Below are 19912 nucleotides of genomic sequence, written 5' to 3'. Positions count from 1 at the left end.
CCCTTCAGTCTGCTATCTGACCTCCCTCCTTCCCTTCAGTCCTCTATCTGACCTCCCTCCTTCCCTTTAGTCTTCTATCTGACCTCCGTCCTTCCGTTCAGTCTTCTATCTGACCTCCGTCCTTCCCTTCAGTCCTCTATCTGACCTCCCTCCTTCCCTTTAGTCTTCTATCTGACCTCCGTCCTTCCGTTCAGTCTTCTATCTGACCTCCGTCCTTCCCTTCAGTCTCCTATCTGACCTCCGTCCTTCCCTTCAGTCTTATATGTGACCTCTGTCCTTCCCTCTACTCTCATATGTGACCTCTGTCCTTCCCTTCACTCTCATATGTGACCTCCGTCCTTCCATTCAGTCTTATATCTGACCTCCGTCCTCCCCTTCAGTCTTATATGTGACCTCCATCCTCCCCTTCAGTCTTATATGTGACCTCCGTCCTCCCCTTCAGTCTTCTATCTGACCTCCGCCCTTCCCTTCGGTCTTATATGTGACCTCCGCCCTCCCCTTCAGTCTTCAGCCCCGAATCCTATGTTATCTGTATCTCTCCAGGGCCGAGTATGAGTGCTTCCAGATCGAACTGTCTAAGAACTACGGGATGGCGGAGTGGAGGGAGGATCTAAAAGGAATCTTACTTAAAGCAGGACTGCAGAATACGCCCATCACTTTTCTCTTCACCGACACCCAGGTAAAGTGCCCGGAGACTCGCCCCGCATGACCCTCACGGCAGAGATGAAAGAATTTGGTCTTACGAGTTCTATATTCCACGAGTGGTCACAATCTAGGATTTTGTGCCAAAGCAAGCTGCTGATGGCCGACGGGATACAGTAATTATAAAATTTGCCGGGATGGTAATTAGTGGATTCATCGGTGGAAGATTTGATCCAGAGTATCATCATCATCATGACACTGATGGGGTCAACAATGAATTTTGTATGCAGTGCCATAGAGTTTAGTGGACGCTCCGTGCCGACTAACAGGCTTTTGTTTTGCCTTCCTCTGGATCACCAGTCAGAATTACACTGGATGTAGAGATCTGATCCCTCCAGTGTGTTCTGATTCTTTACTGGACCTTCTCCCTGCTGAATGTGCTGGCCAGAGCTCCCTCTGGAACCCATCAGCACATCATAAACCTGAAGTCTGTTCAGTGATAATCGTGGATCCCCGCCAGGGCCAGATATCCCACAAGGCCAACCAAGGCCCGGCCTCGGGGCAGCAGGGAGTAGAGGGGCAGCAGGGGTGTGGAATTCCTATCTCCCAACGCCCGGGAGATGTAGTTCCGGGTGCCGGGCGGGTAGTTGTTTCCTACATTTAGCCCGGCTTTGATCCAGCAGGGCTGAATGTACAGCGGGGAAGCCGCCGTTTGTTTTGTACACGTGATCTCGGGACCACCGAGACCACTCGTATGCAGCCTGCAGGTCTGCCATTCTCCATGGGGGGGTGGGGGGGTTGGCGAGTAGGGGGGCGTATTGAGGAACCTGGCATTGGGGCAGCAGAGAGAGTAAATCCGGCCCTGATCCCCGCACTATTTCCTCTCACAGTAGCTCTACACTTCCATCCTCTAGATCAAGAACGAATCATTCCTCGAAGACATCAACAATATCCTAAACTCCGGAGATGTCCCCAACCTGTACGGGACGGAGGAGCTGGATCAGATTGTCACCGTCATGAAGCCGGTTGTACAAGACATGGGGCAACAGCCAACCAAAGCCAACTTGATGGCCGCCTATACCCGCCGAGTACAGGGGAACATCCACACCGTGCTGTGCATGAGGTACCCGTCCAGAATGAATGACGCTCCTCCTTTCTCTGATCCTCTTCTCTATAATACATACACTATATTACCAAAAGTATTGGGCCCCTCCAAATATTCAGATCCCGATGCTCCGTGACATTTCCCGGCTACTAAATATTCCGCGGTCACCTGTTTCTGGGATTATAACAAAGGGGAAGCGACTGGGAACAACAGCAACTCAGCCAGGAAGTGGTCGGCCACGTCACATGACAGAGCGGGGTCAGCGCATGATGAAGCGCACAGTGCGCAGAAGTCGCCAACTGTCCGCAGTGTCAATAGCTACAGACCTCCAAACTCCATGCGGCCGTCAGATTGGCACAACAACAGTGCGTAGAGAGCTTCATGGAATGGGTTTCCATGGCTGAGCAGCTGCATCCAAGCCGCACATCACCAAGTGAATGCAAATCATGAGATGCCGCGGTGTAAAGCGCGCCACCACTGGACTCTAGAGGAGGGGAGGCGTGGTCTCTGGAGGAACCAATCACGCTTCTCTGTCTGGCAATCCGATGGGCGTGTCTGGGTTTGGCGGTTGCCAGGGGAACGGTACTTGCCGGACTGCATTGTGCCAAGTGTAAAGTTTGGGGGAGGGGGGATTATGGGGGCGGGGTTGTTTTTCAGGGGTTGGGCTCCGCCCCTTAGTTCCAGTGAAGGGAACTCTTAAGACATCAGCACACCAAGACATTTTAGACAATTTCATGCTCCCAACTTTGTGGGAGGAGTTTGAGGATGGCCACTTCCTGTTCCAACATGACTGCGCACCAGTGCACAAAGCAAGATCCATAAAGGCATGGATGGGGGAGTTTGGGGTGGAGGAATGTGACTGGCCGCACAGAGTCCTGACTTCACCCCCATAGAACACCTTTGGGATGAATTAGAGCGGAGACTGCGAGCCCCTCCCCCAACATCAGTACCTGACCTCACAAATGGTCCAACATTCCCATAGACACAAACCTTGTGGACGCCTTCCCAGAAGAGGCGGAGCTGTTATAGCGGCAAAGGGCGGAGCCAACCCAATACTGAACCCTACGGACTAAGACTGGGATGCCATTAGAGTTCATGTGCGTGTAAAGGCGTCCCAATACTTTTGGCAATATAGTGTATCTGATAAGTTCCCAAACTTTAGGATTCTGACTGTTTGGAAATAAACCCTCCAATCTGTCCTCATACACTGGTGCCGGGGGCCCAGGTCTGAACATATTCGTGTCATCGGTCGTGCAATGATACAAAGTAACAGAGAATTTCATGTGATGTGTTTAGTAAAGATCTCGATCTACCTAAAGAAAATTGTTACAAAATTTAAGCAAATTCCAAACTCTAAAAGCTGTCAGTGATTTGGGTCATTTTTTATTGTTTCCTCCAATCTACTGAAAGCAGCTCCGTGTTCTCCGCTCTCCGAACTTCACAACCTCCTCTTCTCTCCAGTCCTATAGGTGAGGTTTTTCGCGCTCGTCTCCGGCAGTTCCCGTCTCTGGTGACTTGCTGTACCATTGACTGGTTTGACGAATGGCCGGCGGAGGCTCTACAATCCGTAGCCTCATCCTTCCTGATGGAGATCCCGGAGCTGGAGTCCAAAGATTCCGTCATCCAGGGCATGGTACGTTATCAGTTCTGGCCGGAGGTCAGTGCACTGCTATCAGTATAACAGTGATTAAATGTGAACCCCGTCCTCCCCTTCAGTCTTCTATCTGACCTCCGTCCTCCCCTTCCGTCTTCTATCTGACCTCCGTCCTCCCCTTCCGTCTTCTATCTGACCTCCGTCCTCCCCTTCCGTCTTCTATCTGACCTCCGTCCTCCCCTTCCGTCTTCTATCTGACCTCCGTCCTCCCCTTCCGTCTTCTATCTGACCTCCGTCCTCCCCTTCCGTCTTCTATCTGACCTCCGTCCTCCCCTTCCGTCTTCTATCTGACCTCCGTCCTCCCCTTCCGTCTTCTATCTGACCTCCGTCCTCCCCTTCCGTCTTCTATCTGACCTCCGTCCTCCCCTTCCGTCTTCTATCTGACCTCCGTCCTCCCCTTCCGTCTTCTATCTGACCTCCGTCCTCCCCTTCCGTCTTCTATCTGACCTCCGTCCTCCCCTTCCGTCTTCTATCTGACCTCCGTCCTCCCCTTCCGTCTTCTATCTGACCTCCGTCCTCCCCTTCCGTCTTCTATCTGACCTCCGTCCTCCCCTTCCGTCTTCTATCTGACCTCCGTCCTCCCCTTCCGTCTTCTATCTGACCTCCGTCCTCCCCTTCCGTCTTCTATCTGACCTCCGTCCTCCCCTTCCGTCTTCTATCTGACCTCCGTCCTCCCCTTCCGTCTTCTATCTGACCTCCGTCCTCCCCTTCCGTCTTCTATCTGACCTCCGTCCTCCCCTTCCGTCTTCTATCTGACCTCCGTCCTCCCCTTCCGTCTTCTATCTGACCTCCGTCCTCCCCTTCCGTCTTCTATCTGACCTCCGTCCTCCCCTTCCGTCTTCTATCTGACCTCCGTCCTCCCCTTCCGTCTTCTATCTGACCTCCGTCCTCCCCTTCCGTCTTCTATCTGACCTCCGTCCTCCCCTTCCGTCTTCTATCTGACCTCCGTCCTCCCCTTCCGTCTTCTATCTGACCTCCGTCCTCCCCTTCCGTCTTCTATCTGACCTCCGTCCTCCCCTTCCGTCTTCTATCTGACCTCCGTCCTCCCCTTCCGTCTTCTATCTGACCTCCGTCCTCCCCTTCCGTCTTCTATCTGACCTCCGTCCTCCCCTTCCGTCTTCTATCTGACCTCCGTCCTCCCCTTCCGTCTTCTATCTGACCTCCGTCCTCCCCTTCCGTCTTCTATCTGACCTCCGTCCTCCCCTTCCGTCTTCTATCTGACCTCCGTCCTCCCCTTCCGTCTTCTATCTGACCTCCGTCCTCCCCTTCCGTCTTCTATCTGACCTCCGTCCTCCCCTTCCGTCTTCTATCTGACCTCCGTCCTCCCCTTCAGTCTTCTATCTGACCTCCGGCCTTCCCTTCAGTCTTATATCTGACCTCCGTCCTGCCCTTCAGTCTTATATCTGACCATGTATGTATCACATCCGTGTATTGTGTGCTGTCTGTGTGGAGTTCAGCTTCGTGAATGCGGCTTTCCCCTTACAGATCCAGATGTGTGTGGAGATGCACCAGTCAGTCGGCGTGAAGTCCAAACAGTACTTAGCAGAACTTTCCCGTCACAATTATATCACCCCGAAGAGTTACCTGGAGCTGCTGGGGATCTACTCCACTCTGATCGGGAAAAAGCTGATGGAGATCAAAACAGCCAAAGATCGGATGAAGAGCGGCCTGGATAAGGTGAGAGAGACACGTGACCGGCTCAGTGTCCTCTGTACAGCGCTGCGGTATATGTCAGAGCTTTATACATGTGGGGGGACATTAGAGTGTAGTACTTCTTCTCTTCACGTTTCCCCCGGTCACTCCTCATGCTGATCAGATGGAGGAGAATCATGAGGAAGCATTGGCCAATCAGATCCCATTGTATCGAATGCTCCGATCTCTGAATCCTTTCTCCTTATCTCCTCCAGGAAGACACAGTGGTGGCGGAGGCCACGCGAGCCTCAGTGCAGGCGGAGGAGGCCAAAGCCAAGGAGAAGGCGCGCCTGGCCCAGGAGATCGCAGATGACGCCCAGAGGGATCTGGACAAAGCCCTCCCCGCGCTGGACGCTGCGCTCGCCAGTCTGAAATCTCTTAATAAGAATGACGTCACGGAGGTGAGGAGAAGGAGAAGGTGGAGACTTATGAAAGTGGGAGGAGGAGAACATTGGGAAATATATGTTTGCTTTATCGGTGAGCTCTGGTAATAAAGGGGTTAAGGGCCCATTCACACCCTTGCGGTCCACACACATGAATGGGCAACACATCACAATGACTCAGAAAACAGACATGTACCCCTGCAACGCAGCACACCCCAACCCATGCATGGAGCTGCACTGACTTAGTGAGATTATTATTATTATAATACAGGATTTATATAGCGCCAGCAGTGTGTGCAGCGCTGTACAATATAAGGAAGACATTACAATCACAAGACACGATGGTAAGGAGGGCCCTGCCCCTGAGGGCTTACAATCTAAAAGGGAGGGGCCAGTGATGCATGAGTAGGTCGCTGTGTGGAGATGAATTGTTTGAGAAAGTGATGGTTCATTGGTTAGGTTGAGGTGGGATCGGCTTCCCTGAAGAGATGAGTCTTAAGGGATCGCCTAAAGGCAGTCAAGGTGGGAGATAGACAGACAGGTTGGGGTTACATGCATGATATACTAAAGGGGGAGGAGCCTGTGTAGCGGTCAGCCAATGAGGAGGGAGCTGCAATAGTCAAGACGAGAGATAACAAGGGAGTGGATGAGTAATTTTGCGGTGTCATTGGTGAGGAAGGGGCGTATTTTGGAGATGTTACGAAGGTGAAGGCGGCAAGATTAGGATAGGGATTGGACGTGGGGAAGAAAGGTGAGGTCCGAGTCAAGGATGACACCTAGGACCTTGGCATGGGGGGGAGGGTTGGATGATGGGTTTCCATTCAAAATCACCACCCCGCACAGGTGTGAAAGGCAGCTTAGAGTCAGTTTGTTTGTCCATACAAGGCCGAGGCAATGTAAGGCAGATACAAGGTATCCCAAATGCATCTCTAGCGACCACGTACCATCGCCCCGGCAGAGAGAATCCTTTGTGCCCTCTGTAAACCATATTGTGTCCTCAGGTGAGAGCCATGCAGCGCCCCCCGGTGGGCGTGAAGCTCGTCATTGAAGCCGTTTGTATAATGAGAGAGGTCAAACCGAAGAAAGTGGCCGGGGAAAAGCCTGGAACCAAAATTGATGACTACTGGGAGCCGGGGAAAGGGCTGATGCAGGACCCGGGCAAGTTCCTGGAGGGACTCTTCAAGTATGACAAGGTGCGTGCCGTGGATGTTCCGTGATCATGATTGTATGTGCCAGACAGGAGACGAGAATTGTCAATGGCATGATCTCATTTCTCTGCTGTCAGGAGAACATTCCAGATGCGGTAATCAAAGCCATCCAGCCGTACATCGATAACGAGGAGTTCCAGCCGGCCGCCATCGCCCGTGTCTCCAAGGCGTGCACTTCCATCTGCCAGTGGGTGCAGGCCATGCACAAATACCACTTTGTGGCGCGAGGCGTGGAACCCAAACGAGTGAGTACTGGAGATACAACACCGTGACATAGTATTCATTTCACCCTTCGGGGTCCATTCATAAAGGGCGGGGAAATAAAAAATAGTGACCCGCCACCTTGAGGAAAATCTCTTTTCCAACTCCCCTCCATTGTGAATAAAGGATTACGCCAAGTCTCGCGGGGTGAAGGTTCTGACCCAAATTTGTGAGAAGAAATTGGGTAAAGGGCCTTCAAACATTTACACTCAGTTGTTATACAATTAAAATAATATGGAATACATCTCTTCAATACATATACGGTTTACATAATGATACCTGTCCATCTACCAGAAATGCAGCGAGCTCTTAACTTCCTGTTTGGGATGACAACACAGTGTCTCTGCTAAGAACAGAAATCCCAACCAGCATTGGCAGCCCTGCCTACTGGACTACAGATCTCCATGTATCTCCACCAGGGACGTGCGGTCAGGGGGGGCGGAGCCTCACCTAGAATTATGGAGGAAAAAGCCGTCAGCTTCACGTCTGAAGCTGATCGAGTAAGAGGTACCGCACGTCACTGATCTCCACCCCCTCTCTCCCTCTCCACATGCATACCTTGACTTCCTAGAAAAGATGCCTCTTTACTTTCAAGCATCTGCCCACACGCTAGGGAAAGGGTTTTTGGGAGATGTAGTTCTGGCGTTGTGCCTATGTCAGTAGGAACTGCCCCCCCCTAGATTTTCACAAGCCCGACAACGACGTCACAGGGATTGATAAAAGCTGTTTCTTGCAACATGATCTAGGTGGGGTGAGGGAGGTTTGGGGGTACATTTGGGTAATGCCTGGACATACACTTTCAAAAAGACAAGGACAGGGTAACTGAAAACAGCTTTTTTTTCACCCTCGGGTGTCATTTGAAGCCCGTTGCACCCTTATAACCCACAGAAAACGTCTTCATTTTGCCTTCCCCATTGACCCAATGCATTTTTCCCAAATAGCTAAATTTCTGTCATTCCCCAAACGGCTCAAATGTTCACAATTTTACCCAAATGTAACCACATAGTTCCTCCTCAGTCATCTGATTGGTTGACCGTCTTCCACATATTAGACATGTGCGATTCGTTTCGTTACGAATCGAAATTCGTACAAATTTCCTGAAATTCGTAAATTCGCAAGCATCCGAAATCCTAATTGCAGTTTCCGAATTATATCCGTATTCGGATCCGAATTTCGTTGAAACAGGAACTAATATTACCCCTGTAAATGAGGTTGAACAACATGACAAGATTTTTTTTTTATACGAAATACGGATCGGCTGCTGCTGAGAGTCGCATTACAATACTCAGGCAGGAAATACGGATCGGCTGCTGCTGAGAGTCGCATTACAATACTCAGGCAGGAAATACGGATCCGCTGCTGCTGAGAGTTGCATTATAATACACAGGCAGGAAATAAGAAATTCCGTTGACGTATTTTCGTTCCGTTACGAACATTCGTTATATATTGAAGGTAAAAAGCAAAAATACCTTTGTTAATATATTGGAGTTGATGGTAGTTTTTTTTTTTTAATCCGAAATTCGGATCCGAAATTCGTTAACGGAATTTCGTATTTCGGATAAAAAAAAAATACCATCGACTCCAATATATTAACAAAGGTATTTTTGCTTTTTAACTTCATCATAGAGAATGTTCGTAAAGTTACGAAAATGTGACGAAACTAATGAAAATTCGTATTTCGTTTAAATACGAATTGAGTTTCGGACACGAATTACGAAATAACGGATATTCCGAAACGAAACTAATTTTTTGATGGCGCGCAAGTCTACCACATATGCGTTTGATGATTTGGCTTCCTCATCAGACTTTGTTGTGTTTTCTGCAGAAAGCTCTACAAGAAGCTCAGGAGGATTTGGCGGAGACTCAGAAGATTCTGGATGAGGCGAAAGCTCGGCTGAACGAAGTGGAAGAGGGGATCACGACTCTGCAAGCCAAATACCGCGACTGCGTGTCCAAGAAAGAAGAGCTGGAGCAGAAGTGCGACCAGTGCGAGCAGAAGCTGGGCCGGGCCGACAAGGTGAGCAGAACCGAACCTCAAACTTTCAACCATTCCTTTGCTTCCGTATTCACCTGATTATTCCCATCGTTATCTACACCCCCCACCCCGCCTATTACACCCGCCCCTCCCTCCCTTCCCCGCTGTCATTGTTTTCACTCCACCATCGCTTTGTGCCCCCCAGCTAATCACCGGACTCGCCGATGAGAGGCTGCGCTGGCAGGAAACGGTGCTGAGCCTGGAGAACCTCCTGATTAACGTCACTGGAGACCTGCTGCTCTGTGCCGGATTCTTGGCCTATCTTGGACCATTCACGGTAAGGGATTCTTATGACCACGATGTATTTAGTTCCTGTTCAGTAGATCAGACATTGATTATACGGTTCCCGGTTGTCCACAGGGCCACTATAGGACAGCTCTGTTTGAACAATGGACCAAAAAGCTGAAGGAGCTGGAGGTACCTTGTACCCAGGAGCCGTCCCTGATAGGGACATTGGGAGACCCCGTCAAGATCCGTTCCTGGCAGGTGAGTTATTGGAGAGATTCCAGTAGGAAATGAATAAGCCGATATTATTATTATTATTACACGGGATTTATACAGCGCCTACAGTGTGCGCAGCGCTTTACAATATAAGGAAGACGTTACAGTTACAGTACAAATCAAGACAAGATGGTAAGGAGGGCCCCGCCCCTGAGGGCTTACAATCTAAAAGGGACAGGTTCGTCCTTTGAAGATCAAGGGCCTTGAATTCCTGAACCCCCCTTCCCCGGAGTGTAAGGCTCCTGACAGGGATGAGCACAGACGTATTTATTCTCTCTGCTGCCCCAAGGCCATCGAGGGCAGACCCCGATCCTTAGGGGCCAGCCAAAGCGTCGGGAGATAGGAATTCCACACTCGTGCTGCCCCTCTACTCCCTGCTGCCCCGAGGCCGGGCCTGGGTGGTCTTGTGGGAAATCCGGCCCTGGGGACAAGGGCAGACCCCGATCCTTATGGACCAGCCAAAGCCGGTCCACCAAGTACTCAGTGAGGGCTGTCCCGAAGAGGGACCTCCAGTGGAGACAAGCAACAGACCCAAAGCTCACAGATTTCAGTACAGGCCCCAAAGGAACCCACACCCTCCATCATCTTTGGCCTTGCTGCCGAAATAAAAAATTGCTGCGGTTAGCCATAAGGCCTGCCTAGGAAGCATGTGCAGGAATGCCGTGACCTTGTGCTGGTGTCACACACTGGGATCTCAAACTCAGATGCCTCATGTCAGATGTTGTGCTTGTTCCTCCTCGTGTCTTTACACATCATATTAATCCCACTTTTCCTCAGATTGCCGGTCTTCCGAATGACACGCTGTCAGTGGAGAACGGCGTGATAGTCCAGTATTCCCAGCGCTGGTCTCATTTCATCGACCCTCAAGGACAGGCCAACCGATGGATCAAAAACTTGGTGAGCTCATTGAGATACGTGATATGCAAGGTGGAGACAGTTTATGAGCCACAGAAGAACCGAGACTCCATTTTGCTGTCTGCTTTTTCCAGGTTTATTCTCCATTTGTGTTCTATATACGCTGTTGAAATCACATGACTGGCTAAACAGAATGACAAATCCTTTGGCATGGCCAATAGCTATAGTTCCAAGTTGTTTTACCAATAATGGCTGTACGGATGGGGGGGGGAGGGTTTCCTTAGGCCCCATTCACATGTAGCGACATACCTTTGCAGCGGCGGGGATAGCGCGACGTTCGGGGCGACGTTCCAGCGACGGTAGCGCGACCTTCTCCGGTCGGGCTCCATAGAAAAAAAGCGAAATCGCGCAAAATCCGCCGAAAAAAGGGTCCTGTAGAAGCGACTTGCGACCGCGACGAGCGACGCGCGACATGGAGCTAAGACAGCTCCATTGACTATCATTAGCCGGCGACTTCTCGCGATATCGCGCGGCAAAAATGCGCGAAATCGCGAGATAAGTCGCTACATGTGAACGGGGCCTAAGAGTGCGGTGCCCTCTGGTCCTTTTGGAAGTACATGAAGGGTAGCGTCTCCGTGACCCTTATATCCAGTGATACATATTGGGAAGTTTCTTTTAGGATGGGAGGGAAATCAACAGTTTTTTGCTGATAAATTGGGACAAAATGTAACAATTTGTCAAAATTTTTTACTAATTTTGGTGAATGCATTGGAGGCAATGTGGATGGATAAACCAAAGTCATTGTGGTGTTTTATAAATGAGCAATGGGCTGCAAATGGCTGCTGGGGATCAAAGAAAAGGGGGAGTACAGAAGCGCTACTACCATATATAAACTGAATAGAGATGGCCAACTTACCAATGGATGGATGGTGGAGCGTAATCAGCGGCGAGGGGTCGATAGGTGTAGGTCCATGAATGGTGAGGGTGGTAAGCACTCAGGGGGATATGTGAGCAATTCTGCAGAGACCCACATACCTCCTAATTGCTCACATATCCCCCTGAGTGCTCACCACCCTCACCATTCATGGACCTACACCCATCGACCCCTCGCCGCTGATTACGCTCCACCATCCATCCATTGGTAAGTTGGCCATCTCTATTCAGTTTATATATGGTAGTAGCGCTTCTGTACTCCCCCTTTTCTTTGATCCCCTTGGCAAACGACGGACACCCCTGCCCGCATCTATAAGAAGCAGCACACCCATCATTCCTACCCACACCCAGACACCCCCACCCTTGTGGCAGCGCTGCATCTAGGGACAACTCTCCCAATTTTTCAACTGCAAATGGCTGCTGAGTGTTAGGGAAGCTCCGTTAAACTATTTTTTTTCGCCAAGTTTTATCTACATCGAGGAACGTTTTTCTTTCTAGATGCAAATCAAGTCGAGCTAGAAGGAAATTCAGTGGCAGCCATCATTGATTTGGCTTTCTCAACAAAACCATGTGATCTCCATGTCACCGCTCATTTGGTGACCACAGGTCGGAAAACAAAAGCCAAGCCAGCAAAGCAAATTTTCACCTGAGCAGGTCACATGGTGAAGTTTGGGGACAATTTTGACAAAATTTTAGTGAGTCATTTTGCTGAAAAATTATTTTGCGGCGGCGGCGGCGACACTCCGCTCATCTTTAGTTCTGTGTCTGAGATAGCCAATAGGAAATGGTTTTGTATACAATGTATAGTGATAGCTGTGGTTGTGCTGTTCTGATGGAGTCTACTTTGGACAGAATTAACACTTTGTTGTCTTCGTCTCCCCCCAGGAAAAAGATAACGGCCTGGACGTGGCGAAGCTCAGTGACCGCGACTTCCTGCGCAGTTTAGAGAACGCGATCCGCTTTGGAAAGCCGTTCATGCTGGAAAATGTTGGGGAAGAGCTGGACCCGGCACTGGAGCCCATATTACTCAAACAGGTACGAGAAGAACTAGTTCTGTTTCTTGGTGGTGTTATCTTCTAGAACAGCGGTTCTCAACCTGCGTAACCTCAGGACCCACATTTGTCCCCGGTCGTTAAGTCGTGACCCAAATCGCACGGCACTGGAACGCACGGCATTGCGGTACCGTGTGTTCCGGTCCGGGCAATCGAGCTGTGGGTGGGAGGTGTGTTTGGGGTGCCGTTCAAGTGAATGGCAATGCAACACAACTCCCACACCAGAAATTGCAGGGGACTGTGTGAATTGCGCACTGTACAAGTGTGAACGGGCCCTCAAATCACTGATAGACCCACACAACCGCAGACATTCTCCCGCACAACCGCAGACATTCTCACGCACAACCGCAGACATTCTCCCGCGCAACCGCAGACATTCTCACGCACAACCGCAGACATTCTCCCGCGCAACCGCAGACATTCTCACGCACAACCGCAGACATTCTCCCGCGCAACCGCAGACATTCTCACGCACAACCGCAGACATTCTCCCGCGCAACCGCAGACATTCTCACGCACAACCGCAGACATTCTCCCGCGCAACCGCAGACATTCTCACGCACAACCGCAGACATTCTCCCGCGCAACCGCAGACATTCTCACGCACAACCGCAGACATTCTCCCGCGCAACCGCAGACATTCTCACGCACAACCGCAGACATTCTCCCGCGCAACCGCAGACATTCTCACGCACAACCGCAGACATTCTCCCGCGCAACCGCAGACATTCTCACGCACAACCGCAGACATTCTCCCGCGCAACCGCAGACATTCTCACGCACAACCGCAGACATTCTCCCGCGCAACCGCAGACATTCTCACGCACAACCGCAGACATTCTCCCGCGCAACCGCAGACATTCTCACGCACAACCGCAGACATTCTCCCGCGCAACCGCAGACATTCTCACGCACAACCGCAGACATTCTCCCGCGCAACCGCAGACATTCTCACGCACAACCGCAGACATTCTCCCGCGCAACCGCAGACATTCTCACGCACAACCGCAGACATTCTCCCGCGCAACCGCAGACATTCTCACGCACAACCGCAGACATTCTCCCGCGCAACCGCAGACATTCTCACGCACAACCGCAGACATTCTCCCGCGCAACCGCAGACATTCTCACGCACAACCGCAGACATTCTCCCGCGCAACCGCAGACATTCTCACGCACAACCGCAGACATTCTCCCGCGCAACCGCAGACATTCTCACGCACAACCGCAGACATTCTCCCGCGCAACCGCAGACATTCTCACGCACAACCGCAGACATTCTCCCGCGCAACCGCAGACATTCTCACGCACAACCGCAGACATTCTCCCGCGCAACCGCAGACATTCTCACGCACAACCGCAGACATTCTCCCGCGCAACCGCAGACATTCTCACGCACAACCGCAGACATTCTCCCGCGCAACCGCAGACATTCTCACGCACAACCGCAGACATTCTCCCGCGCAACCGCAGACATTCTCACGCACAACCGCAGACATTCTCCCGCGCAACCGCAGACATTCTCACGCACAACCGCAGACATTCTCCCGCGCAACCGCAGACATTCTCACGCACAACCGCAGACATTCTCCCGCGCAACCGCAGACATTCTCACGCACAACCGCAGACATTCTCCCGCGCAACCGCAGACATTCTCACGCACAACCGCAGACATTCTCACGCACAACCGCAGACATTCTCACACACAACCGCAGACATTCTCACACACACCCGCAGACATTCTCACACGCGACCGCAGACATTCTCACGCACAACCGCAGACATTCTCACACGCAACCGCAGACATTCTCACACGTAACCGCAGACATTCGCACACACAACCGCAGACATTCTCACACACACCCGCAGACATTCTCACACACAACCGCAGACATTCTCACACACAGGGCAGCTATCAGGGGGGGGACGGCCGATACTCATGTACGGGGCCTTTACATGACTATCGGCCGACAGTGAAGGGCGAGGAGGCAGAGGCCTGGCCCAAGCAGCGCAGGGCCCCAGCATTGCCGCTCCAGCGGCTTCGAGACAAGCTGGGGCCCCATCAGCGATGCTGCACGTCTGATGTCGGACTGGTCGGAAGTGACGTCATGCTAGTGACATGACGTCACTTCTGGCCTGTCCGGCGGCAGGCGAGGCCATGTGTACAGGTAAGAGGAGCTAGGAAGGTAAGAAGGAAAGGAGGGAGGGTCCTAATTTAGCTGGCCGGTGACTGCCAGCGGATCTCGACAAGCGCGGCACTTCTGGCAGTCGCCGGCCAGCTAAATTAGGAACCCACCTGGAGCTCCTCCCACCGGACCAGCGCTGACTCGCCGCTGCTCTCCCGCACCGAAGGTAAGTGAAGAAAAGAAAAAAAAAACATAGCGCAAACATCGGGGCATTTTGACAAGTACAAGTACTTGTCAAAATGCCCTGTTTTTTCCGCCCTCACCCTGCAGCTCCCTCAGGCGGCCGCCTGACTTGCCTTGCGGTAGCGCCGGGCCTGGGTCCAGGCACCTCTAAAGGACACGTGAGAGAGCTGTAAGCAATGCAAGTGTGAACGGAGCTCACTTGCAGCCATGGCCCCCATCCCACCTCAAGCTGACACTCGGCGCCGCGCTGCATATTTTGAATGGCTGCTTGACGTGAGAACTGACAGTGCTGCGCTAGGGGGAGGTTGAGGAGACTCTCACCCAGAAAAGTGGAAGGCATGCAGTGACCCGCTGAACAAGGGGTCGCAACCCACCAGTTGAGAACCAAGGTTCTAGATCCTCTGTCCAGGAGCTGCACTGATTCTTATGTCTCTCTCTCTCTCTTGCCATGCCACAGACATACAAGCAGCAGGGGAGCACCGTCCTACGTCTCGGAGATGCCGTCATTCCGTATCACGATGACTTCAGGATGTACATTACCACCAAACTGCCGAATCCCCATTATCCACCTGAGATCTGCACCAAAGTTACCCTCATCAACTTCACACTATCCCCCAGGTAAGAGACGTCTAACTGACCACAGCAATCATCTCTCCCTCCTACTAATGCAACTTCCTAATGAAAGTAACATGTTTGAGGACAAAAGTGGATCTTCAACTCGCCATGAAGGATCACATGAAGATAAGCCGGCCTTTACATCTGACCCTTCCTGATTCCCCTCCTGTTATTGCCCCCGCAGTGGTCTGGAGGATCAGCTCCTGGGGCAGGTGGTGGCAGAGGAGCGTCCTGACTTAGAAGAAGCGAAGAACCAGCTGATCCTATCCAATGCCAAAATGCGTCAAGAGCTGAAGGAGATTGAGGACCAGATCCTGACCCGTCTCAGCTCCTCCCAGGGGAATCCAGTGGACGACGTGGACCTCATCAAGGTGCTGGAGGCCTCCAAGGTGAAAGCGGCTGAGATCAAGGTAAGCATTGGATGGGCAATCCTCTTCTATGACTTCCGACCTGTATCCAGGGACGACTGTGACCTAACTTTCCCCCTTCCACAGGCAAAAGTTCAAGTGGCCGAGAAGACGGAGAGGGACATAGACAGCACGCGGTCCCAGTATGTCCCCGTGGCCGTCAGGACGCAGATCTTGTTCTTCTGCGTCTCGGATTTGTCCAACGTGGATCCGATGTACCAGTATTCACTGGAGTGGTTCTTGGGCATCTTCACTGCCGCCATCGCCAACTCCGAGAGAGCAGGTGAAGCATAGGAGACAAATAATACATGACTTTCGTATATGGATATTGTATGAAGGAAGTGTGCCGCTCTAACCCTGCCCTGTGATTGGCTCTTGTAGAAACGGTGGAGAAGCGTATTGAGAACATAAACACGTATTTCACCTTCAGCCTGTACAGCAACGTGTGCCGCAGTCTCTTCGAGAAGCACAAACTCATGTTCTCCTTCCTGCTGTGTGTGCGAATCCTCATGGACAAGGGGCTCATTCACATGGTGAGTCGCCGGATGCCATCTATAGACACTGGCGGTATACATTGGGGGCAATCGGAAGGGAACTCTCAGCTTGTACTGTATTGTTCTTTTAACCAAAATCACGATATTGTAGTATATTTGGTGTTATAAAAATGAAGCATCACAGAAGGGGGCTGTTAGTTATTGTTGTATACAGTCTTCAAGCAGTACGGTCCTCCTGTACTAGTGATTCACTGCTAAATCAGCTGATAACAAACAGTTAGGCCCGTGCACATTGAGCGGTTCGCAAATCGCGCGTTTGTCGCGCGATTTGCATTTTGCGCGATATCGCGCAAATGCTTGCATTGAACAAGCTTAAATCGCGGCTAAATCCGCTCCAAAAAGGGTCCTGCTGTAGCGACGCACGACCCGCGACAGCAGGACCCTTTGCCCCATTGAGAAGCATTGGAGAGCGATATCGCGTGGTAAATTGCCGCGATATCGCGGGAATTACCGCGCGATAAATCGCTCAATGTAAACGGGGCCTTAAGGTCCACGATGGGAGCGGCCATGAACTTTAAATAAGTGTACATTACATTAGGGACCACTCTCTCTCTTGCTCACTACAGGGGTGCATTGACACTGGCACGTGGCTTTCCCATATTTGCACACAGATACCTTTTGCTTCTAATCAGGGGCGTAACTAGAAATCACCGGGCCCCGTAGCAAAATTTGTATGGGGCCCCGTGATTGCTAGTTATGCCACTTGCAGAGCCCACCTGAGATCCCACACAGCCCTACTGAGAGTGACCCTGCAGAGCCCGCCATAGACTCTCTATAGTGGGCTCTGCAGGGTCTCAGGTGGGCCGCACACCTCTTACCTGTCAGCGATGTCCGCCTCCGTAGTCGCCGGGCCCCGCCTCCTCTTCCGTTCCCGGGCCCCTCCTCCTCTTCTATCGACGGGCCCCGCCTGCTCTTAGGTCGCTTGCCGGTGATGTAAGAGGAGGCGGGGTTGCTCTTAGGCGGGCCCCGCCTTCTCCTTCTTTCGAACGCCGGCCTCTTCTGCCGCAGCTGCTGGCTGTCACTGACACGTCTCCGCAGCGGCTGTGAGGGGAAACGCGCCGCGGCCGCTGCACACATCACTGACAGGTTGTCAGTGATCTTCACAGCCGCTGCTGAGCTGTGTCAGTGACAGCCAGCACCCTTACATGCCATAGCGACCCAGGCGGCCCACACGGCATCAGAGGGATGCCCTGGCCGGGCCCCCCCTGTGCCCGGGCCCCCATAGCGCCCGCCTGGGTCGCTATGGCGATTGTTACGCCACTGCTTCTAATCAGTATGGTGAGCTCACAGAGAGCAGAGCAAAGTATTGCAAACAAGGGGGTTCTGCACCCGAGGTCCAGGGAGGGAAACAGCTGATTGGCCTGTCTCAGGGTAGATAAGTGACCCCCACAAATACCCCACACTGATCTGGGCTGGCACGCTCCCCGGGTTTATACGGACATTATAAAGTATGTTGTATGTGCTGAGATTCAGGGAAGCGCGGATAAAGTTCCCGTGGCTGATCGCGTTCTATACGCGCTGCTGATATCATATAAACGTATGAAGTTCATTTCATTGCCATCGCTGCAGCGGCTGTGAGGGGAAACGCGCCGCGGCCGCTGCACACATCACTGACAGGTTGTCAGTGATCTTCACAGCCGCTGCTGAGCTGTGTCAGTGACAGCCAGCACCCTTACATGCCATAGCGACCCAGGCGGCCCACACGGCATCAGAGGGATGCCCTGGCCGGGCCCCCCCTGTGCCCGGGCCCCCATAGCGCCCGCCTGGGTCGCTATGGCGATTGTTACGCCACTGCTTCTAATCAGTATGGTGAGCTCACAGAGAGCAGAGCAAAGTATTGCAAACAAGGGGGTTCTGCACCCGAGGTCCAGGGAGGGAAACAGCTGATTGGCCTGTCTCAGGGTAGATAAGTGACCCCCACAAATACCCCACACTGATCTGGGCTGGCACGCTCCCCGGGTTTATACGGACATTATAAAGTATGTTGTATGTGCTGAGATTCAGGGAAGCGCGGATAAAGTTCCCGTGGCTGATCGCGTTCTATACGCGCTGCTGATATCATATAAACGTATGAAGTTCATTTCATTGCCATCGCTATGTGTCCCGCAGGACGAGTGGCGTTTCTTGCTCTCGGGGGGCACAGCGGCCTCTCTGGCTGAGAATCCGTGTCCGGAGTGGCTGGCCGAGCGAGCCTGGAGGGACATCCAAGCGTTGAGTTCACTTCGCAACTTCAGCAGCATCAAAGACCAAATCACCCAACACAGCAAAGAGTATCGGAGGGTCTGCGACAGTCCCGAGCCACACCGGTGAGTCCCATCACCATCCTGGGTCTCTGTGCTTCTCTGGTGCGGGCAGTTGATGGTGGGAGGTGGGAGGGGCCCGCAGGGGGCTGTACCTAACTTTCTGAAACCATCACAGCACCCGGCCTCAGTGCTCCTCTCAAGAGTACTCAGCCATGATGCAAGCAGTGGGCGGGCTCTTGGGAGGAGTTATGCAAATGTAAAAATGTCTTGATGGGTGGGTGTCAGTCTGGGGGAGTGGGCGTTCCTAAACCGGCTGTATTTGCATGCAGACCACCCTAGGTAACGCCCACAGGTGATGCTGAGCCTCCATTAATTCAAAGAACTGAAATCCAATGGATGAAAGCAGAAAGCCAAGGACAGTCAGGCTGGGGAGGAACAAGCTGGATGATGCTGGACGTCCTTCAGCCAGGAAATGAGGCGGGCCTCTATCTGACTTGCTGCAGCTTCTAATGTACATTGTGAGGAGCTCCCAGTGTGCAGTGACATCAGAGGAAGAGGAGAGGAGCCGGTACAACTGTGCAAGACTGAAGGGGAGGATGGAGGTCAGATAGAAGACTGAAGGGAAGGACGGAGGTCAGATAGAAGACTGAAGGGGAGGATGGAGGTCAGATAGAAGACTGGAGGGGAGGACGGAGGTCACATAGAAGACTGGAGGGGAGGACGGAGGTCACATAGAAGACTGAAGGGAAGGTCGGAGGTCAGAGAGAAGACTTCAGATAGAAGACTGAAGGGCAGGACAGAGGTCAGATAGAAGACTGAAGGGAAGGATGGAGGTCAGATAGAAGACTGAAGGGAAGTTAGGAGGTCAGATTGAATTAATACCATTCAGCACAAGAGAGACGTGAAGTCCAGTTTTGTGTTTTTATTTGTTTGCACTGACAATGAATAAGTGGATCATTGAACACAGATCGGGTTCTATACACAGAAGTTGGTCACACGCGTCACCATTCTATTGTACAATGTTATATGGAGCAGCAATTGTATAATGGGGGATTACCCGATTGGCTGTAGAGTGACAGGATGGTCTAGACAGGTTCTCTTGATAAGTGTAATGGATGCGGTGCAGATATGGAGCCATCGGGCTGCCGGCCTCAGACACCAGGTATAGAGCGGACCCTCCAGGCATCCAAGGTGTGCGTTGGGCTGTATAATGTCGTCTGCTCCTCGTTCTCAGGGAGAAGCTTCCGGGCAGTTTGGAACAATCTCTCGACGACTTCCAGAAGATGCTGATTCTGCGCTGCCTGCGAGGAGACAAAGTGACCAACGCCATGCAGGACTATGTGTGTCACCAGCTGGGACAGAGGTTCATAGAGCCGCAGGTACGACGGGTCGCTCCCCTCGGG

At 52.2% G+C, this 19912-nt stretch overlaps 1 protein-coding gene across 1 annotated transcript in view; it reads left to right on the top strand.

Moving 5' to 3' along the window:
* The window catches only part of DNAH1 (dynein axonemal heavy chain 1), an 85920-nt gene that overhangs the window by 57641 nt on the left and 8367 nt on the right, over positions 1–19912 (top strand). The window contains 18 exon segments of the mRNA XM_018564373.1: positions 544–679; positions 1557–1765; positions 3209–3380; positions 4887–5125; positions 5227–5494; positions 6478–6669; positions 6762–6929; positions 8771–8962; positions 9126–9257; positions 9341–9466; positions 10259–10378; positions 12155–12304; positions 15148–15308; positions 15490–15715; positions 15800–15995; positions 16094–16245; positions 18376–18572; positions 19744–19888. Coding sequence (XP_018419875.1) covers positions 544–679; positions 1557–1765; positions 3209–3380; positions 4887–5125; positions 5227–5494; positions 6478–6669; positions 6762–6929; positions 8771–8962; positions 9126–9257; positions 9341–9466; positions 10259–10378; positions 12155–12304; positions 15148–15308; positions 15490–15715; positions 15800–15995; positions 16094–16245; positions 18376–18572; positions 19744–19888 — 3181 coding nt within the window.

Source organism: Nanorana parkeri, unplaced genomic scaffold, assembly GCF_000935625.1.
Source record: "Nanorana parkeri isolate BGI_ZX_2015 unplaced genomic scaffold, ASM93562v1 scaffold748, whole genome shotgun sequence".
In the NCBI taxonomy this organism is placed as follows: domain Eukaryota; kingdom Metazoa; phylum Chordata; class Amphibia; order Anura; family Dicroglossidae; genus Nanorana; species Nanorana parkeri.
Note: the sequence above shows the minus strand (reverse complement) of the source record. Positions and strands in the feature narration are given on the sequence as shown.